General features: G+C 46.5%; 1 protein-coding gene across 1 annotated transcript in view; it reads right to left on the bottom strand.

The window, feature by feature from the left end:
* Positions 1–5956: 5956 nt before the first annotated feature.
* Positions 5957–27240, bottom strand: part of MMP19 (matrix metallopeptidase 19) — a 49382-nt gene continuing 28098 nt past the window's right edge. Inside the window, exons 6-9 of the mRNA XM_063952578.1 lie at positions 23996–24118; positions 23310–23474; positions 22838–22965; positions 5957–7366 (exon numbers count right to left, since the gene is read on the bottom strand). Coding sequence (XP_063808648.1) covers positions 7130–7366; positions 22838–22965; positions 23310–23474; positions 23996–24118 — 653 coding nt within the window. The 3' untranslated portion in view covers positions 5957–7129. The remainder of the gene's footprint in view (positions 7367–22837; positions 22966–23309; positions 23475–23995; positions 24119–27240) is intronic.

Here is a 27240-nt window from a genome sequence, read left to right as displayed (position 1 = left end):
AGCGAACGACTCGGAATGAGGGCCATTGTTTCAAAGTGGGAATATACAGTATTACGTAATAGGAGTAGAGATCAAACAATTTCTTCCCTTTTAAGGGAAAGTGCCACTTGTTTTTAATTTCAAATGTTGTATATATTTTCTAATGCTGTATACTTTCTGACAATGTCTAAAGAACAGTATTATATTCTAAAGAATTTCATTCTGGGATCTGAATCTTTACATACATTATATTCCATACACAAGAGATGGGTGCTGACCTGTGGGGACAGGTCTGGTAGGGGATAGGTTGAGGGTGCGGGGACAGGTCCGGTAGGGAACAGGGTCAGGGTGCGGGGACAGGTCCGGTAGGGAACAGAGTCAGGGTGCGGGGACAGGTCTGGAAGGGAACAGGGTCAGGGTGCGGGGACAGGTCTGGTATGGGACGGTGTGTGTGTGTGTAGGGACAGGCTAAGGATGCGGGGACAGGTCTGGTAGGGGACAGGCTAGACTGCGGGGACAGGTTTGGCAAGGGACAGGCTGAGGGTGCGGGGACAGGGTGAGGGTGCTGGGATAGGCCTGGTAGGGGACAGGCTGAGGCTGCGGGGACAGGTCTGGCAAGGGACAGGCTGAGGGTGCGGGGATAGGTCTGGTAGGGGACAGGGTGAGAGTCCGTGCAGGTAGGTCTGGGCACAGCACCCCTCCCATGTTGTCCTCTCACAGCAGAGCCCCCCCCCCAATATTCACCTCACATTGCTAACCCCCTTAAACATCACAGTACTTCCATTGTATACTTCACACAGTGTCCTTCCAACAGGCAACACCAGCAAACAATAGTTACCTTCTAACAATAGCCCCTGACCTGTACTAGCACCCACGGCAGCCTGGCCTGACGTGACACTGCTGAGGAAGAGTGGAGGTAAGGGAGACAGAGCTTCACGTGCCTGGATGCCCTCCACCTCGAATCTGCCACTGCTCAGCTGCGTAGCATGATGGTTCCTTTCAAAGACTGGTAGGCCTTAACTTCCATTACCCATTGGATTTAGCAGGACAAACTCTACGGTTCTCAAATTTCTTTCCATGCCACGGAACGGAACTACAGAGCGACTGAATAGTTCCAAAAAAGGAGTTTGATACAGCAATTGGTAGTCTGAAACAAGTAGAGCAGCCTAGGCCAAATGTTCATTTTTATAGAGTTAATATGTCCAATCTATGAAGTAGAGAGGCCTGATCTATTATAGAATGGAAAAGAATATAATTAGATTTATACAGTTGGTTGTAAGTCTTCGTGATATGAAAACCCAGATAGATAACAGACAGTGGGCAACAAATAGCCAACACTAAGTTCCAGGAGCTTTGTTTTGTGGGGGATTTGCTGCCCAGCTGAATCAGTGCGGCAATAGCCACGCGTTTCGGCAGCCAGACTCTGCTTGCACAAAATTAATTGCTGCTGCATAGGGTAGCAAGCATTTTTTATCAAATTTGGCAATCGCCCAGGCGAGGGAAGGGTGCGAGATGCGGTGCCGTTGCCAGTGTTAAAATGCAGCCTTTGCACCCTTCGCCCGGAATTGAATTCCCCCTTAACGCATAGATTAGTAGAAAAAGGGGGCAACCTTGCAAATTCCATTACTCAGTTTAAACACTGGTGAAGAAAGTTCATTCGTAAATACTGAAGCTGTTCGGTAGTAATGTCGAGTGCATATTCCTGACAGATAATTATAGCATAATTCATATGCTTTTAAGATCTGTAACATAATGGACCAAGAAAGCCGGCCAAAGGCCTTTTCCACATCTACCACAAGTAATACTGTCTGCAACTTAGTCGAGAGATGAGATTGACCGCCACTGAGTAATATCTAGAACCTGTCTAGAGGGCACAAAGCCAACCTGATCTGTATTAATCAGTTGTTCCAGACAAGTGTTAAGCTATGCACCTGCACCTGCCATAGGGCAAGTAACCGACCGATATTACAGAGTACATGAGTGCTAAAAGTGGGTGTCTCACTGCTTGCGCAATCGGCCACACGGATGTACACAAGGGAAGGAATCTGACGTGACACTGCATAAACTCACAGACTGGCTACCGCCATTAGATCCTTTTGTGTGCGACTCAAAACTAGATCATATGTATAAAACATCAGTTGGCTCCCGAAAATTGGGTGACGCTCCCGGCCCCCTGGAAGAGATCGCAAGTCTCCCGGCCAACGGCACCTGCCCACACTTCCCCCGCAGCCGCACACAAGCTCCCGCAGATAGGGGGCCGATGATGTAATTTGTAGTGAATCACATAATCATGTCCCCGACCCCTGCCTCACAATGTCTGCAATGTCGGCACTGTGTAGTGGGGGCAGGTCTGTGATGATGCTATTATATAGACACACCCCGTCTCTGCCCCTATCCAGCATCGCTCCACCTCCGTCACAGCCCCAGTATGTCGAGCCACACCCGCACCATGCCGAGCTGTCTGCCTCCTCGTGGAGGAGGAAGCCAGAATATTGGCAAGTATGGTTGTCTAATTTGTCAGATCACCAACAGCGGCCTCCATACGGATCCCGAAGGTAAATACGGGGTTTACAGTTAGACACTAGGCACTAGTGGGAGGGTTAGGGTTAGGCTGCGGGTGGGGTTAGGCTGTGAGGGCAGAGCCGGATTAAGAGGGGGGCCCCGGGGATAAGTACCCCGGGCCCCTTTTTTTCAAAGGGCCCCCCGCCGCTGCCGCAGATCGGATCTCTGTTCCGATCTGCGGTATTGCGCTGCGCTCCCGGGAGCCGGCGCCACACGCAGCGGCAGGGCAGCTCAGCAACTGCTGTCCCTGGCTGCTCCGGCGGCTCCCGCTCCACTGAAGGCTGGCGCCGAGCGGCCGCGGCTGGCGCCGAGCGGCCGCGGCCGGCGCGCAGCACGCGTGTAGTCACTGCCTGTGCCTCTAATGGAAGGACAGCTGAGCGACGGCTCAGCTGCCCAATAATGTGAGGAGAAGCAGCCTGCGGCTCAGTGATTGGCTGGGCACGCAGGCTGCAGGGAAGGAGGACAGCGCGGAGGGAGAATCTGGACGCTACCAGGGAGCAGCAGGCACCCATTCTCTGGCAGCTCTCCCATTCTACCTGTACAAAAACGTATGGATCTATTTATTATATTGTCTAATGGGTTTTAATAAATATATATATATATATATAATGGCAAACCACAGATACTCGATCAGGACAGCGATTGATACAAAAGAAACTGATAAACCGGTAGCTAAACATTTCCTCCAGTATAATCATCAGGTCTCATCTTTACGGTGTATGGTCATTGACCAGGTCCCGGAATTGGTGCGAGGTGGCGATCGAGTACTCGCATTAAAGAAACTTGAAGCACGCTGGATCTATACACTGGACACTGTTGTACCACGTGGGTTAAATGAGAATAACCCACTGAAATTCTTTATACATTGAAAGTTGAATACAACAAAACAGCTTTGATCCTGATTGATCTTTAGCGAGAAGTACAATGAAAACTATATTACATTAGATGTTCCTATACCATTTATGAATTAATTGGTTTAACTATTTATGAGCTTTTTAATATATGTCCCATATGGATTGGCTGACATACACCTTTGACCCTTTGGGTCTGATGTGGTGTGGCGGGCGGTCCAATATGGGAGGGTGATGTGTATTTTAATGTGGTGTGGTGATGGCTTATGGGCTCCTCTATATAATGTTAGACACACTCTGTGATAACATTGCATTCCTGACGAAAGGTATTCTATACTGGAGATACTTTGTGAAATGTGAAGCCCCTCTAGTAAATAATAGGTGGAACGCAAATACTCCGCTGTGAGACGCAAGGGTCGCACTTCCGGTTACATGTTATTGTGCGACGGATGTGACGTGACGCACTTCAGGCATAGTTGTTAATGTGGGTGGAGAAACGTCCATTGAAGCCGGTGGAACGCAAATACGATTACTTCCGGTATGGACGTTAATTTAAAACCTCGGTTAGTAACTTAGTACCTTAATCAGTTTATATCTTGATGATTGTCTGATATGTATATATAAGGCTAATATACCCTATGGCACTGTTACACGATATGTACTCTAAATATTATGATTATATAGTGAAATAACACGGAGAACCCAGGGTGTGTTAATGTGATGCATTTCCGGTAATTAAGTTAATTAATTGATTGTGTGCAGTATATAGGGGAGCCCGTGAGAGGTTGTCAGTATGCTTATTCCTGGCATGCTGAGCAGATGTCTCCTGGGCTGTCTTGAAAAAGGCTTGACTAAGCCGAAACGTCGACACTATGAGTTGATTCTGATGTATCAATAAAACCCTTTAATTGAAGTTGGACTGGTGAGTGCCCTCTATTCTGGATCTGTGGTCTAGATATACATTTGGTATATATATATGTGTGTATATATATATGTGTATATATATATATATATATACATACACATATGTGTGTGTGTATATATATATATATATATATATAGAGGTATGTAAATGTGTGTGTATATGTGTTTACATATCTACAGTGTATATATATATATATATATATATATATAGGCATGTGCATATATATGTATGTATAGACATATTTATCATAGGCGTGCGCATGGGGGGGTGCCTGGTGCACACAGGCACCCCCTAATGTCCAGCAAACGCCTGTAGCTGACTCATTGCCGAGTGTGCAGTTTTATTCCTGACTGTGACTGCACTGTACGCCCGCCCACGCTTTACGCCTGCCGGCACTGACAGCCTGCTTTCTACGGCCGTCCGCCTGCACAGACTTCCCACGCACAGAGACCTTCCGCTCTCTACGGCCGCTCGCTACGCCCGCCCACACCCGCTCTCTACACCTGCGCCCGTCATCCACCCGACCCTTTCCTGTCTACACTCGCCCTCTATGCAATGTGTTTGGGGGGTACTATGGGGTCTCTTCAGGCCAGGCCGCAGCTGCTCATTCGCACGTGGCGTAATGTGAATTTTGCCTCATACCGTGTGACGTAATGTAAATTTTGGCTCATACCATGTGGTGTAATGTGAATTTTATCTCATAAAGCGTGGTGTAATGTAAATTTTGTCTCCTATTGTGTGGCGTAATGTGAATTGCGGCTCATACAGTGTGGTGTTATGTGAGTTGTGGCTCATACAGTGTGGTTTAATGTGAATTTCGTCTAATACTGTGTGCTGTAATGTGAATTTCGGCTCATACCGGGTGCTATAATGTGAATTTCGGCTCATACTGTGTGCTGTAATGTGAATTTCGGCTCATAATGGGTGCTATAATGTGAATTTCGGCTCATACTGTGTGCTGTAATGTGAATTTCGGCTAATACCGTGTGCTGTAATGTGAATTTCGGCTAATACTGTGTGCTGTAATGTGAATTTCGGCTCATGCCGTGTGCTATAATGTGAATTTCGGCTCATACCGTGTGCTAGAATGTGAATTCTATATATATATATATATATATATATATATATATATATACATGCGTGTGCTCCCTATCTGAAAGATTCTTTCAAATTTACCACCGAATTGTAATTTTCTTTGTAGTAATTGAAGACGTTATGATTTTAATTCGAGATTTTAGGGCCCCACTGTCTTAAGTACCCCGGGCCCCCCGAAGCCTTAATCCAGCTCTGTGTGAGGGTGGGGCTAGGGGAGGTCAGTGTTAGGCTCTGGGCAGGGGGTTAGGCTGAGGAAAGGTTGGGTTAGGGTTAAAATCATTACTGGGATCTGTCAGGATTTTGACCGTCAGGATACCGCTGTCACATCCTGATAGTCTGGATTGTAACTGCCTTGATTTCGTACCCAACACATAGGATTTGTATAGTATATGCAGCATCTTATTCCAAAAATGCAGCCTACAGTACAATGGAATTAAACAAATAAATAAGAGAAACGTGGACTAAACTGACCAGTCAAAGAAAAACAACATTTCATAGGTAACAATGGAATCTTGTCTGTAAGCACTGTCCCAATGTAAACAAATAACTTTACTCCAAATATTTTATTGTTTGTACTTAAATTGTCACCTGCCAGCAGATGGCACTGCAGACTTACATATTACAGCACACCACATTTTCCAGCCCACAGTAAATCAGACACACACTGACTGTGCATGCTGTAATGAAGGTCTTTAGTTCACAAGCCCTGCTGCATGCTTGCATTATGTAATTCATATTCATTATGTACAGATTTTTATGGTTGATTTGTTATGCCTAAAATACTTGACCACTATAATGCATTATGCCTGAATCACTGTAAAACAAAAGTTAGCTGCAGAAGATACAGAGGACTTAATTCAGGTGCGCTTGTTCTTGTTTTTGCTGTTCCTATCGTTTGCCGTACGCAATTGCGATTATATGCTAATATGGTAACCTGAGCATAAAGATGCCCAGTGCTATCGCATTGTTGATACAGTGGTACCATCGCAGCAAATCAGGTCATGTCGTAGTCTGAGTGACTCTGAAGACGCGCAGGCTGAACTACTCTCCTGGGACACAGAGAGCTCTCCAGTAGCAAGTAAGATCACAACTGCTAATTTATTCACACCCAGAAAACAGCGTCTGAACGCCATGACACGCCTGCGTTTACCTAACCAATCCCCATTCCCACCCCCAAACGCTGTCTTCCTGTCACTCTGCGAGCCATTCCTCAGTGTAAATGTAACTCACTTGATGTGCGTGCGCACTGCGGCTCAAACGCATGCGCAGTAAGAAAATATCAGCTGATTTGCTTATAATAGCCGCTTTGCAACCGCATCTGAATTAGGTCCAAAGTGTCCATCATACCCTGAACTTATAATGCTGTAGAAATATTTGTTCTATAGCTGGTGCTGTTTAACTGCCATTAAATCTGTAGTCATGATTAGTGCACAACTTCATTAGTCCAGGTGCCAGGGAATGGTATGAAGTATCCACAGTCATTGCATTATGATATCCAAATGGTGAGACAATTGCTGAATGCACAGAGGAACGTTCCTTAAATTGCATTACATGGAATCTTCATTAATTTGCCTTTTAAGTTTTGTGCTATAGTTAAAAAAAAATTGCCATAGACGTCAATATATGGCAAGAGGACTCCTGGTCGTCTTTCTAGTTGGTGAGCAGGTCTCAAGAACTGCTGTAAGTGGGCAACACATTCCTTACACTTACAGTGTCATTAATTAAGGTGGTTGCACTGCATCCAACGCTCTGCCTTGCTGAGTGGGTATCCCCGTTCCACACTTAGCTGCTTGCTCACCCTCCAGTACTTGTCTCCCTTGAAGAAATAGATTTTGCCGTTCTTCCAGGTCAGGGCTGCATCCACTTTACCAGGGATTCCTGTGAATAGATTGGAGATTTTCTTGGGATACAGATTGCTCCATGCTAACTCATCCCACTGCCAATAGTTATCCCCCTGCAAAGAAGAAATATATGATTTATGCTCTGTTTCTGGTATTGCTAATTTGCTATACAGTTGATACCTTTAAAAAAAACACACAACCATTGGCAGATTTATTTTGTAATCTAGCCTGCCTAGAAGAGGTTATGTGGGAGTGTACATGATTTGAATCGTATTCTATGGTATCTAGAGGATTTATTTGTAATGGACAAACAAATGGAAATGTCTAAGTAAATGATGGATGCCAAGCGTATTGAAAGCAACAGGGAGTGTAGGTCATGCGTTATTTAGGGAAATAACATTCCAGTATGGGCAGGATCTCATATGAAAGTAATAGACAGCCTAACAGATATTAAGGATCTTAAATCCTCTGCAGCTCCTGGCCAGATGGGCTTACACTCCAATACTATAAAAAATAATAATATTTCAGCGATACTCCTGACTTTCTTCTATTATAGAGGGGGCACCTTTTGATGAGGCTACCACATTGGCCGACATTGTTGTAATCCCAAAAGCAGGACTGCGCAAATTACAGACCAACTTCTTTATTAAATGTAGATCTCATAATTTATGCAAAAAATCTGGTGAACAAACTCAGGGAGTGATTCAGATCTGATCGCTGCTGTGCGTTTTTGTACAGCGGGCGATCAAGTCCTAACTGCGCATGCGTATGCACCACAATGCGCACGCGCATCGGACAACAATAAAGGGCATCGCCGGTCAGCGATGGGATGGTGCGAAAAATCCGTTCGCATGGGGCATTCACAAGGTGATTGACAGGAGGAGGCCATTTGTGGGTGGTAACTGACCGTTTTTCTGGGAGTGTCCAGAAAAACACAGGCATTCCCTGTTTTCGGGGAGGGTGTCTTATGTCCGCTTCGGCCCCGATCAGCCTGTTCTCATCGCACTGTAGGAGTAAATCCTGGGTTGTGCACAGACTGCACACACTGGATTTTCGCTGCTCGGTGTACACATGCCATCGCATGCATGCACGGCGAATTTACACTCCCCCTGGAGGTGGCGACTATTTGATTGCAGGACAGCAAAATTAGCAGATCAGATCTGAATGATCCCCTCAGTCCGCTCTTCTCCTCACTGAGTAATTCTGACCCAGTTGGAGTCATCCCTGACAGGCCTCTGATAATATTTGATGTGTAATTAATATAATACAGGGCATTCACAATCAGAAAACTCCTGCCTTGGTATCTATAGCAAGTTAGAGCTATGGAGTTGGCCAATGGGGTTTGGTCCTCGCAATTCTATATTTCCAGTGGTACTCTCCAAGTATGCACCCTCTCTCCCCTTATTTTAGTACTAGTAATTGAGCCTTTGGCAGCCATGATCCATGCTAATCCAAACATCAGTGGTCAATGGGGGTCATTCCAATCCGATCGCACGGTGCAGTTGTTCGAAGCGCAGCGATCAGGTTGGAAACTGCGCATGTGCCGGCGCATACCAGACGGCCAAAGGCATTTGTTGGGCGGGAGGGGGCGGCACGGCGGCATCTAGTCACTGTTTTTGGGGCGCGATCTGGCCAACGCAGGCGTGGCCAGACCGTGTGGGAGGTGGGCCGCAGCAGCTGCATGACGTTACATGCAGTGGCTGCGACCCGGGGCAGCAACGACTAACTCCTGGCCAGCCGCAGGAGCTGCGCTGGCCGGGAGTTACTCTTCAAGTACAAAAGCATTGCCGCTGTGCTATGCTTTAGTACTTGTGCTGGGGGTCCGGACTGACATGCGGGGCAGACTAGCCCTGTGCTGGGTGTCCCCCCGCATGTCTGGGAAGATGATCGTAGCTGTGACCCCCAATGTTCTTTTGACTATCACAGATCCAGTCAATTCTCCTCCCCAATTCTTGAGACTATTGAAATATGGACTACACTCTGGATACAAAATAGCACATTCTAGATTTCTATCTCTCAAACTATGCTCTGTCCAGTCCTACATGAACTCCTCCTTCAGACTATATTATTTAGCAGCCCGGCTTGCACAGTTTTTTCTGGAACGCTCCTACATCAGAGACCGTCTGCTCTGTGATTGAGTACAAAATGTTTGGGATTTGCTCCACCTCCTTCCTACCGTGTCTTCCTAAATGCCAGTGTCCGAACTCAGTCCTCAAACATTATCTGTACAGCTTTCTTTAACAATGTGGGACTTCACAAAGCTACCCGACCCTGCTCCTCTATATTCATCTCATTTAAACCACTTCATATGAATTGAGGAAGCGGAGGATGAGTATTTAACTTATGCAGTTTCTAAAGTGAAATGTTTTGGGATTTTACTTTCAATCATAGTTATGCTAGGCACAGAGAGGTCCTCCACATCTGGCAAATACCGCCTTAGTGGCTACCAGAATGTGTCCCATTAGGTATCTATCTGCATTGGACAATCCCCCAGAGAGAAAGTGGAGCAGAGCCCCCAGAGGGCCCGCCAAGATAGTACTACCTCTGTGTTATGATTCTGATACTCAGGTCAGGGGTGATCTTATACGGTAGGACCTGAATACCAGAACGTAATGCTGGGAAAGGGGAATGGAAAGGGAATAGCCCCTGGCACCGTATTTCCGTTGTCTCGCCCGTGCTGTCAGTACACTCTTGCGAGACTATGGTTGCTTGGGCCCATGGCAGCCGCGTTTGAAGGGCGGATTACGTCTGCCCAACTCCGATGCCCCCTCAGGTCTTAATGAGAGACAAAGAGTGAACCGAGACAGGGTGATAACAAGGGGCCCTCTAACTGAACAACAAAGCCAGGGGCTACTAACAAAGCTGAAACTAAAGTATGCGCGGATTTCCGCCAGGGAAAAGAACAACAAAATACTCCACTTGTCCACTCTCCTACACGGCACCGCCGAGTACCAGAGAGGACTGTGGAAGCGGATACCTCCGCAAATGCTCCAATAACAGAAAACAATATAAAGCGGTTTAGGCCGCAACTCGCGGCAGAGCCGCCACTCACGAAACCAAGCAAGATCCTCTATCGACTGCCACAGGTAAACGAGGACCAGAAGAACTCCTTAGGATAAGACGGCTACTCCAAGACTCAGGAACTCAGAGAACTGGAAAGACCGGGCACAGCAGACCAGGAACAGACGTTCACCAAACATGAGCAGCATGCAGGAAGCTATCACCGGCGTCTGTGTGAGGCACTGAGGAGGCTTAAAACAGGGAACCCTCCAATCAGAGTCCAGAGCCCAATTACCCAAAATGTCGTGCAGCTGCCTTGCTGCACGACCAGAGAACATGTGTGAGTGCATACTAATTAAACACCAGCAACGGGGAATGCGGTCCACATGTGGCGTCCCCGTTGCTATGGACCCGGCGGCTCGGCACGCACGCGTCCTGGCGTTGCTAGGGACCCGGCGGCTCAGCGCGCACGGCGTCCTAGCGTTGCTAGGGACCTGGCGGCTCAGCGCGCACGGCGTCCCTAGCGTTGCCAGGCGCCGTGCAGAAAGGGGAGAAGGTGCAGCGGCCGGCTACGGACCGCTGCGCCTAACAGTACCCCCCCCCCTTGAGGAGGGGTTAAAGAACCCCTAAAGCCAGGTTTCCGAGGAAATTCCTGAAAAAATAATTTCTTGAGTCTAGGGGCATGTAGATCCCCATCCAGGACCCAAGACCTTTCCTCCGGACCATAGCCCTTCCAGTGAACCAAAAAATAAAGTCGGCCCGAGAAACTTTTGAATCTAAAACCTTCTCAACCAAGAACTCCTGTTGCCCCTGAACATCCACTGGAGATCTACCCTGGGAGGTCTTCCGAGGAAATCTCCTGGAAGAAACATATTGTTTCAACAGGGAACAGTGGAAAGTATTTCCAATTAATGATAAGAAACGGTCCAATAAATTTGGGTCCCAGTCTAGCCGAGGGTTGTCGGAGCTTGATGTTGCGAGTTGACTACCATACCTTATCTCCCACCTTAAAAGTGCAAGGACGTCGGAGCCTATCAGAAAATTTATTTTCTCGGAAGGCAGCTTTTCTGAGGGCAAGGTGCACTTTTCTCCAAATTGCTCTGAGGTGGGAGGTTAAGGTCAACGAGGAAACTGGAGAATGATGGAAAAAAAAGTTGGCTCTAGGATGAAAACCAAAGACTGAAAAGAATGGGGACTCCTTGGTGGAGGAATGACAAGAGTTATTATAAGCAAATTCAGCCAAAGGAAGAAACTCGGACCAATCATTCTGGAGTTTGGCCGAATACAAGCGTAAGTATTGTTTTAATGACTGGTTGACTCGTTCGGTTTGCCCATTAGACTGTGGATGGTAACCAGATGTTAAAGACAGTCTCATCTTCAATGATGCACAAAAACGTTTCCAGAATCGTGCGATGAATTGCGGACCCCGATCAGAGACAATATCAGTGGGCAAACCATGGAGCCTGAACACATGGCGAAGGAACAAAACTGCCAACCCTTGAGCAGAGGGCAATCGGGGAAGAGCAATGAAATGAGCCATTTTACTAAAACGGTCCACCACCACCCAAACGACTCGAAATCCGGCTGAAAGGGGAAGGTCTACCACGAAATCCATGGAAATATGAGACCATGGCCTGAGAGGAACGGCTAAAGGCATGAGTTGCCCGATAGGCAACGAACGAGGGACCTTATGCTGTGCACAAACCTGACAGGAATGGACAAATTCCTTAACGTCTTTAGAAAGACTAGGCCACCATACTGAGCGAGAGACTAACTCCAAGGTCTTAGTGATACCTGGATGCCCCGAGACTTTGTTGTCATGAAACTCAGTTAAAACAGTGCCTCTCAAAAATTCAGGGACAAAAAGACGACCAGCAGGAGTTAGCCTAGGAGCTTGGTGTTGAAGCTGGTTTAACTGAGTAAATAAATCCTGTGTGAGGCCTGCCCGGATGACTGAAGATTGAACTATGGGGATAGTAACAGGATTGCTATTGTGAACCGGAAGAAAGCAACGTGACAGGGCATCAGCTTTCGTATTCTTGGAACCAGGCCTGAAGGTGATAATAAACCTGAAACGAGTAAAGAACAATGCCCAACGTGCCTGCCGAGCATTAAGCCGTTTAGCTGACTCAATATATTGCAGGTTCTTATGGTCAGTAAATACAGTAATAGTATGCCTAGCTCCCTCCAGCCAATGCCTCCACTCCTCGAAAGCCCATTTTACTGCCAGTAATTCACGATTACCAACGTCATAGTTGGATTCTGCGGAGGAGAATTTCCTGGACATGAAGGCACAAGGATGTAGTTCCTGAGACTCCGGATCTTCCTGAGAAAGGATAGCCCCCACTCCAACCTCTGAGGCATCAACCTCCACAATAAAGGGAAGCTCCGGATTAGGATGTCTGAGGACAGGAGCCGAGACAAAGGCCTGCTTCAAGGCCCGGAAGGCAAACTCAGCTTCAGGCGACCAATTGGAAGGATCCGCTCCTTTTTTAGTCAAAGCTACTATGGGAGCGACCAGGTCAGAAAAAGTATGAATGAACCGCCTATAATAATTTGCAAACCCTAAAAAGCGCTGAATTGCTTTTAAATTAGTGGGTTGTGCCCAATTAAGAATGGCCTGGAGTTTTTTCGGTTCCATGCAAAATCCCTGGGGAGAAATAACGTACCCCGAGAAAGACACTTCTGTGATGTGAAAATCACACTTCTCAAGCTTAGCATATAAATGATTCTCTCGTAGCTTTTGAAGAACCAGACGCACCTGGGTAACATGTTGTTCTATAGACTCAGAGTATATCAAAATGTCGTCTAAATAAACGACCACGAACATCCCAAGGAAGTCACGGAGAACATCGTTGATGAGGTCTTGAAAAACCGCCGGAGCATTTGACAGGCCAAACGGCATCACCAGGTATTCATAGTGACCCGACTGAGTGCTGAATGCCGTCTTCCACTCATCCCCAGATTTTATTCGGATGAGGTTGTAAGCTCCCCTCAGATCGATTTTTGAAAAGATCACGGCGGAGCGTAACTGATCAAAAAGCACTGAAATCAATGGCAAAGGATAGGTGTTCTTCACAGAGATTTTATTCAGAGCCCTAAAGTCAATGCATGGTCTAAGCGACCCATCTTTTTTCTCAACAAAGAAAAACCCTGCACTCAACGGAGATTTTGAAGGCCTAATAAAGCCTTTCTTAAGGTTTTCCTGAATGTAATTATTCATGGCCGTGGTTTCTGGTCCGGACAGGGCATATAATCTCCCCTTAGGTAAAGTGGCACCTGGTACTAACTCGATTGCACAGTCATAGGACCGATGGGGAGGCAGAATGTCCGCATTGCCTTTGGAGAACACATCGGCAAAATCCTGATATTCCACAGGAATAAGTTCTGGGACGACTGCCGCAACCCGGACTGGATGAGAAATACATTCCTTAACACAAAAAGGACTCCATTGGGAAATCTCCCCAGACCGCCAATCAATGGTGGGATTATGAAAGGCAAGCCAAGGGTGACCCAAAACTACAGGGACTGCCGGACAATGCGTAAGGTAGAATTCTATATCTTCTGAATGTAAGGCCCCCACTGTAAGTAATACTGGAGGTGTGCGGTGAGTAATTATCCCATTGGAAAGCGGACCCCCATCTAACCCGTGCATGGTGATACGTCTATCCAAGGGAATCTGTGGAATGCCTAAGGCCTTAGCCCAAGCTAAGTCCATAAAATTTCCTGCAGCTCCACTGTCGACGAAAGGCCGACACTAATGAACCGAGGCTGCCAAAGGAAATTTTAACAGGAACTAATAGAGAGTCATTTGAGGAGATAAGCTGCAGACCCAAGTGAACCCCCTCACAATTCACTTGGTCAGAGCGTTTCCCGACTTGTTCGGGCAGTTGCGAGCAATATGTCCCTTACCACCACAGTACAAACAGAGACCAGAACTTAATCTTCTGGTTCTTTCCTCTGGGGACAGCTGGGAGAGACCCATCTGCATGGGCTCCTCGACGTCCTCAGGAAAGGTATAAACACTAGGACTAGGCCTAAAAGTTGTTCCTCTTTCAGCCCTCCGCTCTCGGAGACGACGATCTATTTTAATAGCAAGCTCCATGAGTTTGTCGAGAGTTTCAGGAGCGGGGTACTGAAGGAGACTGTCTTTAATAAGTTCTGACAAACCGAGACGAAACTGACTGCGCAGGGCCGGGTCATTCCAGCCACAGTCGTTCGACCAATGGCGGAATTCGGTACAATACACCTCTGATGGATTTTTACCTTCTTTAACAGCACGCAGGTGACTCTCAGCTGACGCCTCTCTATCAGGGTCATCATACAACAGGCCTAACGATTTAAAAAAGGCGTCTACTGATAACAAAGCAGGATCTTGCGTTCTTAACCCAAACGCCCAGGTCTGTGGATCACCCTGGAGCAATGACATAACAATCCCAACCCGCTGAGACTCAGTACCAGAGGACTTAGGCCTTAAACGAAAATAAAGCTTACAAGCTTCCTTAAAATTAAAAAAAATCTTTTCGGTTACCCGAAAAACGGTCGGGTAAATGCATCTTTGGTTCTAGGACCACACTCGGGGAGGCTCGCAAAAGATCTTCCTGCGATCTCACCCGAAGAGAAAGGTCCTGAACCATCTGAGTTAGTTCTTGAATTTGGTTAACCAAAAGCTGACCGGGATTTGGTCCTAACCCTGCCGGATTCATGAAGCCGGATTTTACTGTCACCAAAACAGAATGGGAAAAAATAAAAAAACCCTTTTTTTCTTCTTTTTTTTTTAAAGTTCTGGCCGGTGATAATGTTATGATTCTGATACTCAGGTCAGGGGTGATCTTATACGGTAGGACCTGAATACCAGAACGTAATGCTGGGAAAGGGGAATGGAAAGGGAATAGCCCCTGGCACCCTATCTCCGTTGTCTCGCCCGTGCTGTCAGTACACTCTTGCGAGACTATGGTTGCTTGGGCCCATGGCAGCCGCGTTTGAAGGGCGGATTACGTCTGCCCAACTCCGATGCCCCCTCAGGTCTTAATGAGAGACAAAGAGTGAACCGAGACAGGGTGATAACAAGGGGCCCTCTAACTGAACAACAAAGCCAGGGGCTACTAACAAAGCTGAAACTAAAGTATGCGCGGATTTCCGCCAGGGAAAAGAACAACAAAATACTCCACTTGTCCACTCTCCTACACGGCACCGCCGAGTACCGGAGAGGACTGTGGAAGCGGATACCTCCGCAAATGCTCCAATAACAGAAAACAATATAAAGCGGTTTAGGCCGCAACTCGCGGCGGAGCCGCCACTCACGAAACCAAGCAAGATTCTCTATCGACTGCCACAGGTAAACGAGGACCAGAAGAACTCCTTAGGATAAGACGGCTACTCCAAGACTCAGGAACTCAGACAACTGGAAAGACCGGGCACAGCAGACCAGGAACAGATGTTCACCAAACATGAGCAGCATGCAGGAAGCTATCACTGGCGTCTGTGTGAGGCACTGAGGAGGCTTAAAACAGGGAACCCTCCAATCAGAGTCCAGAGCCTAATTACCCAAAATGTCGTGCAGCTGCCTTGCTGCACGACCAGAGAACATGTGTGAGTGCATACTAATTAAACACCAGCAGCGGGGAACGCGGTCCGCCTGTGGCGTCCCCGTTGCTATGGACCCGGCGGCTCGGCACGCACGCGTCCTGGCGTTGCTAGGGACCCGGAGGCTCAGCGCGCACGGCGTCCTAGCGTTGCTAGGGACCCGGCGGCTCAGCGCGCACGGCGTCCCTAGCGTTGCCAGGTGCCGTGCAGAAAGGGGAGAAGGTGCAGCGGCCGGCTACGGACCGCTGCGCCTAACACTATGACCTTACCAATCATACAAAATACTGTGGTCCAAAGTGATTGAATGACGGGACAAGTCCAAAACACGTCATATGTCACCGACGCACCCACAATCCCTGTAACAACATTTTGGGATAGAGGGACAAATTTTATGTTGCCCCTCTGGGATGAGATACACTCTGGGAATAAGCTTGAAAAACATTTTAGAGTGATGAATACATCTGGACACTTTAAAACATGAACAATAAATCGGCACCCATTCCTCTGAAAGGGATATGGAGAAGTCCTTCTCCCACTATAATTGATTCTTCAGTTTCTCCTTTGTATTACTCATTATCTGTTATCGATACCACCAAGATATACAACTTTTATGATTGGGGGATTGAAAATTGGACACTACGTACAATGGGAGAGATGGTATACAAAATGGGGGACGGCGATAACTCTGTAGCCAATGAAGTAATTGCAGAGTTTTATAATTTATAAAAGTCTTGTGTAGGTACAGCATACTGTGACTGAGAAGGAAGCTAGGCCCTCCGGTATCAGTATATGCCCCAGTAAAGAAAGACTACCCATAGGGCCTAATTCAGAGTTGATCGCAGCAGAAAATTTGTTAGCAGTTGGGCAAAACCATGTGCACTGCAGGTGGGGCAGATATAACATTTGCAGAGAGAGTTAGATTTGGGTGTGGTGTATTCAAACTGAAATCTAAATTGCAGTGTAAAAATAAAGCAGCCAGTATTTACCCTGCACAGAAATAATATAACCCACCCAAATCTAACTCTCTCTGCAAATGTTATATCTGCCCCAGAGCCGGATTAAGGGGGGAGCCCAGGGGACACTTTACCCTGGGCCCCCCAAATCTAAGGGCCCCCCGTGCCTGCGTCAAGCACTGGCAGTTTTGCGTGTTTTTTTTTTTTAATGAAGTTCAGCAAACTTCCCCTTCCCCCGCAGACGAATTGTGTTTCAGAGACGGAGACATCCTGGTCTCCGTCTCTGCACCCGGCAGGGCCACCCACAGGCACTAACGAGCAGCTGTGAATGCTCCTCACACAGAGCTCTGATCAGCAGAGCTCTCTGTACTGGAGACATAAGGAGCTGCTGAGCATGTGCAGCAGTAGCTCCTGTGCTCAACTCACATGGACTCCGGCAGAATCTCCTCCTCTTCTCTTAAATTGGTTAGGTGTGTGTGTGTGTGTGTGTGTGTGTGTGTGTGTGTGTGTGTGTGTGTGTGTGTGTGTGTGTGTGTTTTTGTAGGTATGCTATTTGTTTATAGGTGTGTAGTGTGTGTGTGATGTATGCATGCTGTGTGTGTGATGTATGCATGGTGTGTGTGTGTGTGTGTGTGTGTGTGTGTGTGTGTGTGTGTGTGTGTGTGTGTGTGTGTGTGTGTGTGTGTGTAATACTTACCTACATTGTAAGTCTCCTCTCCGGGAGAAGCCCGGAGAGGAGACGCTGCATGTGTCTAAGGGGGGTGGGGCCGGACTGTGACATCACTAAGCCCCGCCCCCGCATCGGGAAATGCCGCGATTCGCGGGTCCGCGGGAAGGGGGCGGAGCTAAAATTACGCGATTTGCGTCATTTTAACCCCTTCTCCACCCGACGGACCCGCGAATGCGGGAGGTTATCTCTCTATCCTGCTCGCATCACTAGGGTGCGAGCAGGATGCGGGAGACCTGCCCACTCTTCCAGGGGTGCGGGAGGCTACCCCAAAAAACGGGAGCCTCCCGCAGCTTTCAGGAGAGTAGGTAAGTATGGTGTGTGTTTGTGTGTGTTAGCTATCATACCTTCCAACTGTACCTGCCAAAAAGGCTTTGTACCAGTTTTTGACTCTACTTTACAATGAAAGTATTGGAAACCGGGCGTGACCACGCCCCTTTACTCGTGGCCACGCCCACTTTTCTAATTTGTACCGGGTTTTGTGTGTAAAATGTTGGAGGGTATATGTATGTATGTGTGTGTATGTATGTATGTATGTATGTATGTATGTATGTGTGTGTGTATGTATGCTGTGTGGATGTAGGTATGCTGTACAGGGGCAAACGCATGTTTTGTAAAGGGGGGGGGGGTTCCAAAGAGGGGGTGGAGGCAAGCATAAGGGAGCATATATATATATATATATATATATATGGTAAAAGTCTGGGGAGTCGATAGATAGATAGATAGATAGCCAGCACAGCAGTATCCGGTGGCGGTGGTAAGAGGGGGACGTTTGGGACTCGGGAGGATGACAGTGTGTCACCCAGCCAGCTATCCAGCCCCATAGAACCTGGCGGATTACCTGGCGGATGATCTGTGCACTACCGCTGCAGCTACCCCCCTAGCCCCAGCCAGCAGCCAGCTCTCCTCGTCGGAAGGGGGGCGATCGCATTGGATCCTAGCATATAATAAATGCCTACACTCCTATTCACCTGAATACCTACCCATGGCCTGAGACAGTTACCTGATTGTATTTATTCTTTATTGTACAACTTTGAAGAAGCTGATAATAATAATAATAATAATAATAATAATAATAAAAAAATATTATTATTATTATTATTATTATTATTATAAAGGGGCAAACGTAATTAAATACAAGAGCTCCTGTTATTATAATCCTGCCAACACAGTGCAGTAGGGATGTGTGTAATTTTTGCATCTATAACCAGACACATCCAATATATGTAGAGCCTACACATCTGCTGACTGCTGTAGGCAACGGGCTGCTGCTGACTGTGAAACTACATGTGTCAGAATGCTGAGACTTGCAGTTCCACTCCGTTTGCCAGGTACCGGCACCAAGCGGTGAGACTCACCGATGTGGTGCCCTCCTCCCGGGCCATATGTATCCTCTACATCGTCCTGATCAGCAGCTCCTGCTCCCTCCCTCCCACCCTCTGCCGCAAAGCTCTCAAGCAGCTCAAGAATCCGCGCCTACTTGTGGGACCACCCTGGACACAGACTCCGGGCCGCACTGCTTGGTCAGGTCCTGTAGCTCGGAGCCCGGGCTCTTTGCTATGCTGAACACATCGTCCAGGGACAGGAAGGCCGGGATCAGCAGCCACACCATCTCCTGCTGCTCCTCCATCACCGAGAAAGTGTGTCTCATCACACTGAAAAGCAGCAGTGTGCTAGGGTAGGCGAACGCCCCGATCGTTCCTCTCTTAAATCTGTGCCTATCACCTACGGCGATGTATCGGCAGCAGGGGGGGGGTTCTACAGTGTGATATTGTTTTTCTACAGTGTATACATATGCTAATTTTCTATTCAATAATATGTGCTATATTTTGTTACTGCCTCCAACAGCTTTCTGCTTATACTTTTATCTATCTTAGTTAGATAGATAGATAGATAGATAGATAGATAGATAGATAGATAGATAGATAGATAGACACATGTAAGGAACCTCCCCTTCCTATATACACTATATTTAGTCCTCCGGGGCCCCCCTTGTCTAAAGTACCCCGGGCCCCCTGTAGCCTTAATCCGGCCCTGATCTGCCCCCTCTCCAGTACACATGGTTTCGCCCAACTGCTAACAAATTTGATGCTGTGATCAACTCTGAATTGCCCCCTTAGTCCATAGCTCTAAACGAAGATTAGGGATCAAATTAGCAACACCAAGCTGGGACAAAATAGGAGAGGGTAATGGGGGTAATTCAGACATGATCGTAGATGTGCTAAATTTAGCACATCTACAATCAGCTTCCCTGACATGCGGGGGGACGTCCAGCACAGGGCTAGACCTCCCCGCATGTCAGGCCCTGCCCCGTCGCACAAGTACAAAAGCATTGCACAGTGGCGATGCTTTTGAACAGGAAGAGTAGCTCCCAGCCAGCGCAGCTCCTGCGCTCTGGCAGGGAGCTACCCGTCGTTGTGAGGGTCGCAGCGGCTGCTTGTGACATCAATCGGGCAGAGGCGATCACAGGGTTGAGACGGCCGTTGGCTGTCTGCCATGCACCGGCGCACTGCAGCGCCGGCGCCGTTCAGACCTGATCGGCTGCTGTGCGAAAATGCACAGCACGATCAGGTCTGAATTAGGCCCAATGTGAGCTCATCATAAGTAGTTACAAATGCATGCCAGGCCGAAACTGTAGCTTGGACTGCCTTAGAAGAATTAGAGCCTAGAGGTTTACTAGAACTGGGGAACCACATGAGATGAGGTAGGATGTAGGTCCTGCATGTCCAAACTGCGGCCCTCCAGCTGTTGAGAAACTACACATCCCAGCATGCCCTGACACAGCTTTAGTATTCTCTGACAGCAAAACTGTGTCAGGGCATGCTGGGATATGTAGTTTCACAACAGCTGGAGGGCCACAGTTTGGACATGCCTGATGTAGGTGCATACAAAGTTTTCTCAATAGGAATCCAAGATTTCGGGGACTCATGAATAAACCAGTCTCTAGTTGACTCAATAAACAGGCAAATTGGTACTTCTCCAAATCAGGGAAGGCAACTCCACCGTTCAACTTAGGAAGGGATATAGGGGGTCATTCCGACCGGATCGCTCGCTGCTGTTTTGATCGGGTCGGATCTGGGCATGCGCCGGCGCATGTTGGACGTCCGAAAGCCGTTGTTCCATAACGATCGCCTCTGTCTGATTGACACAGGCAGAGGCGGTCGCTGGGCAGGAGGGGGCTGGACGGCAGCATTAAGCCGCCATTTAGGGGGTGCGGTCCGGCCAACGCAGGTATGGCCGGACCGTTGGGAGGGGGGACCGCAGCGCCTGCGTGACGTCACACGCAGCCGCTGCAACCCGGGCAGTGAAGAGGTTCTCCCGGCCAGCCGCAGGAGCTGCTCTGGCCGGGAGTTACTCCTCAAATGCAAAAGCATCGCCGATGTGCAATGCTTTTGCATTTCTGTGGGGGGAGCCGGCACTGACATGCGGGGTGGACTAGCCCTGTGCTGGGTGTCCCCCGGCATGTCTGAGTGCCTGATCGTAGCTGTGCTAAATTTAGCACAGCTACGATCAACTCGGAATGACCCCCCAAGTACTCCTCGCATTGTAAGGTTTTATCCCTTCCCAAATATTATTCACCACAATCTTATATAATTTATTGCATAATGATTTAGGGATGAATCTAGGTATAGTGCAGAATAAATAGAGCAATTTAGGTAGCAAGACCATTTTAACCACAGCAACCCTACCAGGAAACTCAACCTGACTGAGAGGTGGAATTAGATTTTTAAATGGTATCACTAGTGGATATTCCTTCCCGATGTTTTTGGACCTACAAGACAAACTTTATATCCCTCAATTGTTTTTACCAATACTTACAATTGAGACACTTCCATAGTGTTAATAAGCAGCATTTAACACATAAAGTCCTCCACCTGTGAATGCTTGATCGTACGTCAGGCCTCTACCACGCGCCTAGTGTCTATACTATATTCAGAACTTCAAACCCCTCTCCCATTTAGCAGGGATCCTCATGACCCTGCACGAGAGACAAACTCTAGATGACTACGAATAGGGTGAGATCCGTGCTTGTGCCACCTCCAGCTTCATTTACATCCTCATCAAGGAAAATGTCTATAAATTACTTTACAGATGGACCCAACTTGTCTTACTAAAATGAATCCAAATATGCCTGGTTGCTGCTGGAGGGGCTGTATGTGGGAGGGCTCTTTCCTTCATATATGGTGGCATTGTCCTAAGCTCCTCCTTTTCTAGACAGTCATTGGAAACTTGATTTCCTTGCCTACTGTTTCATTTACCCCAGGTTCTAATTCTACCCAACACCAAACCAAACCAAACCAAACTGATACACCATATATTTCCAGCAGCCACATGCCAAATCGCAGTTGACTGTAGGAAACCTTTTGCTCCTTCACCACAAGCAACCCTTATCAGGATTTGGCATGTTTATAGCATTTTACTTATGTCCAACATTATAAATAGCATATCCCTATTTTTTTCTAAAATATGGGATCCATGATATTTCCACATCCAACTTAGACCCAAGTCTAAATACCTAACACTCCGTCTTGATCTACAATCCTCTGCCTCCCTCTCTCTCTCCCCACCTACTACTCTTTACTATATAAAAATCTGGAACAACACTGTAATGACGTTAGGTCAGCAATATGTATCTCCTACTTCCAGTTTTGGGTATTCCCGTACTTGTTTCCCATATTTACTTGTACTGCTGGTCTATTCACTTATGTGAATATATCACTGCATAAAACAAAGTCTTTAAAATGCAGGCTTCTAACACGAACTTACTGAGCCTATTGCTAAATGAGGCCACCAATAAGAATGCTAGACACCAACTAATTTATTTCTAGATCATCACATAGTATATTATTCTATTGCTGGAAGGATTGAATAACTCAGTCTTAAGTGACAACCCAACTATTACGATTCAATATAATGAATATACAGACAAACTGAAATGGCTACCTTAAGAATCAGTAACAATTCATCTCACGCATCCATCATTACTGCATTGTGTGGCCAATGGATGTTTGTAGTGTATGGCGAAACAGTGTTATTCATACTTGCCAACTCTCCTGGAATTTGGACGAGACACATACATTTGGGGAAATACTCTAGGATCCCAAGAGAGTAGACAGCCCTCCCCCACCCTGCTTACTTCCCCAGTATTGTCCAGTAGGAAGGCTTTTTTTTTTTTGGGAGGGGGGGGGGGGGGCATCATGGTATAATTAAGATTGACATTGATATCACCCCTCTCACTGCGACCTCCTCCTCCCAGGATCTCCAGGGGATCAGACATAAAAAGTTGATAACTATGGTCAAGTGAAAACAAATTTTACCTTAAAAAGAAATATCTTCTGGTTTCCTTCCCAGTATAAGGCTGCACTGATATTCGCAGGTACTCTAGTTAAAACTTTTGGGTACCCAGAGTTCAATTTAAAATCCGTGTACCTCCATAATTTATTTCCTGAAAAAGAACGCACCACAACAAAACATTAGATATTGGCTCCAGGTGAACCAGAGTGAAACTCAAACAACACAGTTCAAAATATCCCATCCATAAATTCCATTGTAATTACATTTTTCATTCACTCTAGTATAAATCTAAGTAATAAAATGAAGAATAACATTGGATAATGCCCCTTTCAGACTGCGCCACAACACTGGTTGCAGCGCGTTCACGTGCAATAACATGGGTTATTGCTGGCAGTCTGAAAGGGATATAATTCAATGTTTTGTACTAACAACCTGATATGCATAATAAACTTGGATTTAACCTGGACTTATAACACAACACAAAACACTCCTTACCTTTAAAGAAATATGTCCTCTTGGTGCGTTTGGAATGAACGGCAGCATCCAGGTTTCCTGGAAGCCCTTTCCATAGGACCTGGATCTTGCTGAGCGGACTAATGCCATAGTCAGTGATTGTCCACACATAGTTTCCTTTAAAGGCATAGGTTTTCCCATAAGGCCCTACATGTAGGAATAGAAGAGTCAGATCTAATAGGAGCTATTTGTCATGGCTCTGATAAATGATGTCTTTAATACGCTAAAAATGGTCGCTATGCAGCAGATAGTGGACAAACAAAACTGATACACCTCGGTAAATGAGGAGGCCAAGAATATTCAAAGCAAGAGGTCTCCACATGTGTAGGTGGCACATAATTGAGCAAAAAAACATCCCAGCACAATCAGGATAATGAGTAAAATGCTGAACTGTCCTGATTGTCTCTAAATATGGCAAGTATGGCTACAAGAGGAGGCCACAGATATTTTATACAGATGATCGAAAAAACATCATCAGTAATCCTGAATTTGCCCGTAGGCACTATCAATAATATATGAAATGGGCCAAATTGCCTATTGGCTATTACTTATAGGAGAAGGACTTAATTTGGGTGTTTCTAGAAATTTCAGTTTTGAATACATTAGTACATATGCATTTCAACGTCAAGTTCAGGCTTAGAATTCAATATATAGTGACTATCTCTTACCAAGAATTATTGCATCTAGGTTGTCTTGGCAAGGGTCAGGCATAGGGCCGCTGGGAGTTGGAGAGAAGGTTGGTGCTGCTGTTGTAACAGTCTCTTCTTTTTCCTCATAACGGTCATTCTTACCTTAAAACACATTTGAAATAGATATTTTCTTAATACATATCTGGATTGTTACGTTTTTACCGTAATAATATATGCAGTGCTTTTTTTTCTAATGGTACTCAACATTACGGAGTATCAGCAACTTCTACCATATTTAGCACCCCATCCCATCTGCCTTAGGGCGGGTACACACTAGAACAATATTGGGACTATTTACCGTTTTTGGAACAACAAATCATCTACAGCGTCTAGGTGCATGCACAATTGCGCACTCCCACGGTTTGCATGTGACATCGTCTGGTCGGTCGTGCTGCATGGTCAATCAGACTAAATCGTACGTTCGGCTGTTCAGTGTAATGAAGGACAGAATGATGTATTGATCTGTTGTTCATTACATCATGTAGTGTTTTGGGGTGATTCAGAGGAGGATTTACCACAAGGGAAACAAGGCAGCTGCTTAGGGCCCTGTAGGTCCCAGGGGGGCCCACTGATAAGGTTGAAATGTCAGAGAGCTGGGTTGGCTAAATACTCCTGGCAGGTTGCCAGTGATGAGAAAGCTGTTGGGTGCCGGATCCAGTGCACTCCTGTGTCTCCAGTCCTGCAGTATTGTGCGTGTGACCCGTCATGACACATGTGTGTATGACTTCACACACGAGCAAAGAAAGGAGCCGACACGCACATAGAAAAACATGAGCTCTTCCAGTGTACTTTATTACAGTATTTGTGTTAACTTTGTATAACATCCACCTACTTCAAATTAAAATCAGACGGCGAGGTGTGTGTGCGGTGGACAGTGTTATTTTAAGTACAGTGTATAACATCTGGCTGCTGCAATCAGGGCGGGGTGGGGTTGGGGCACTGACTGATGATATATCAATATGCTATTATTCTTTGTAGTAAGTACTACAGTGTATAGGCAATGGGGGCCTGCTTGCTACAGTCAGTGGGACACTGCTATATAATCAACACAGTCACTATGACTGAAGAGGGTAGTAATGGGTAATTATAAAATGCAATCAGTGAAGGGTAAAGGGGGAAGCAATATACTGTAATAGAATAAAAGGAGGAAAAGCAACAAATAATGTCAGGGGCATATGTCCGGAACGAAAATATAGTGCTGTGGATTGTTTGAGGGAGCGGGGCCCAAAATCGGTATTTTGCTAAGGGCCCCATGAGGTCTAAATCCCCCTCTGGGGTGATTGGCTGTCGTTCTGGCATGTAGCCACCCTTAGGGAACCCTGGAGTTATTCAGCTGGGTACAGGGCCTTCCGCAGTTTAGGTGAGTATTGCTATCAATCTTCATAGAAGAAAAGCACTGAATATATCTTTACTAAACCACATCCAGAGCCGGCTTTAGGCATAGGCAAACTAGACAAATGCCTAGGGCATTTGATATGCTTAGGGACACCAGCAGCTTCTGCTGATTAAAATGATATGCAGCATGCCTATATTCTGTGTGTGACTGCGGCTGTATCTGCATACGAAATGCTACGTTGCAGTGTATTCCAGGAAATCACTGTAATGCAGCATTTCGTATGCAGATACAGCCGCAGTCGCACACAGAATATAGGCATGCTGCATATCATTTTAATCAGCAGAAGCTGCTTGTGCATCCTAGCCACATAGTAATGCAAATAATGTGATGCATTTTCATAAACAAAAGGCACCTGACGTTAGCAGAGCTGCCAGCTGACTCATGCCAGGCATCTCCTGCAGAATTAGCGGCGGTGCTAGGGGGCACCAGCCAAAATCTTGCCTAGGGCATCATATTGGTTAGGGCCGGCTCTGACCACATCAATCAGGAATTAAGTTTTAAAAGGCCAAATATATTATAATAGAGATCTTATATTAGTATTGCAATAAGATGCAGATATAAACAACACATTGGCATATAAACCTGTATAAATTCAGGCAAATTTACAACTACAAGCTAGGCAGGTGTTATTTTCTATTTTTAAATGCTATTAAAGTTCTTTCTCTTTATATCTGACCCAGGAGGGTGGAAGATGAGTCAGTCCTCATTTTTCATGACTGTACCTGGCGTCTTCTAAAACACAATCATATTGTTTAAGAGTAGTTTATTTAGAAACCTATAGAGTTGTGTCAAAGTGATTAAGATAAACTTCAATAAAAAAATCTTCCATCTAGACACAGCCTAATATGCTCCGCTAATTGAGAGGGGCCAATAGAATGTATGCTCAATATCTTAAAGCCAGAAATCTTGAGTAGGATAAGAGTGAATTTGGCAGAAACAATCAGTGTTTGAATTCTAAATGTAAGATGTATCAAACCTCAATAGAGATAAAGGGGTGTATTCAATGATTGTCAGATTCTTTCTCCTAATCCTCCCCCGTCCCCATACCCCTCAAAACATGTCCCCGCTCCCCCGTCTCATCTCTTCAATCTAACTTTCTCATACGTCCTAGAGGATGCTGGGGACACCATTAGAACCATGGGTATAGATAGACGGGATCCGCAGGAGACATGGGCACTTTAAGACTTTGAAAGGGTGTGAACTGGCTCCTCCCTCTATGCCCCTCCTCCAGACTCCAGTTTTAGAATTGTGCCCAGGCAGACTGGATGCACTCTGAGGAGCTCTACTGAGTTTCTCTGAAAAAGACTTTTGTTAGGTTTTTTATTTTCAGGGAGACTGCTGGCAACAGTCTCCCTGCTTCGTGGGACTAAGGGGAGAGAAGTATGACCTACTTCCAGTGAGTTCAAAGGCTCTGCTTCTGGCTACAGGACACCATTAAGGCCGCGGGGGGGGGGGGGGGGGGGGGGGGGTTGTCCCTATATGCCCGGTGTGTCTGGGTGTTTGGTACATGTGTGTCGGCATGTCTGAGGCTGAGTGCTCTTCCCAGGAGGAGACTGTATTTAGGGACACAAATGGCTGTAGGAGTGACCCTGTCGGCACTGCCGACTCCTGATTGGGTAAATATTTTGAATGCTTTGAATGCTAATGTGGCTCTTATTAGTAAGAGATTAGACGTATTACATATCTCCGAGGAACCTGCTGTTCCTGATAAAAGGGTCTGTATGTATAAGGAAAAGAAACCTGTGGTAACGTTTCCTCCCTCTCATGAACTGAACACTCTTTTTGGAAAGGTTTGGGAAAGCCCTGACAAAAAGTTTCAGATTGCCAA

This window comes from Pseudophryne corroboree, chromosome 2 (genome assembly GCF_028390025.1).
Source record: "Pseudophryne corroboree isolate aPseCor3 chromosome 2, aPseCor3.hap2, whole genome shotgun sequence".
In the NCBI taxonomy this organism is placed as follows: domain Eukaryota; kingdom Metazoa; phylum Chordata; class Amphibia; order Anura; family Myobatrachidae; genus Pseudophryne; species Pseudophryne corroboree.
Note: the sequence above shows the minus strand (reverse complement) of the source record. Positions and strands in the feature narration are given on the sequence as shown.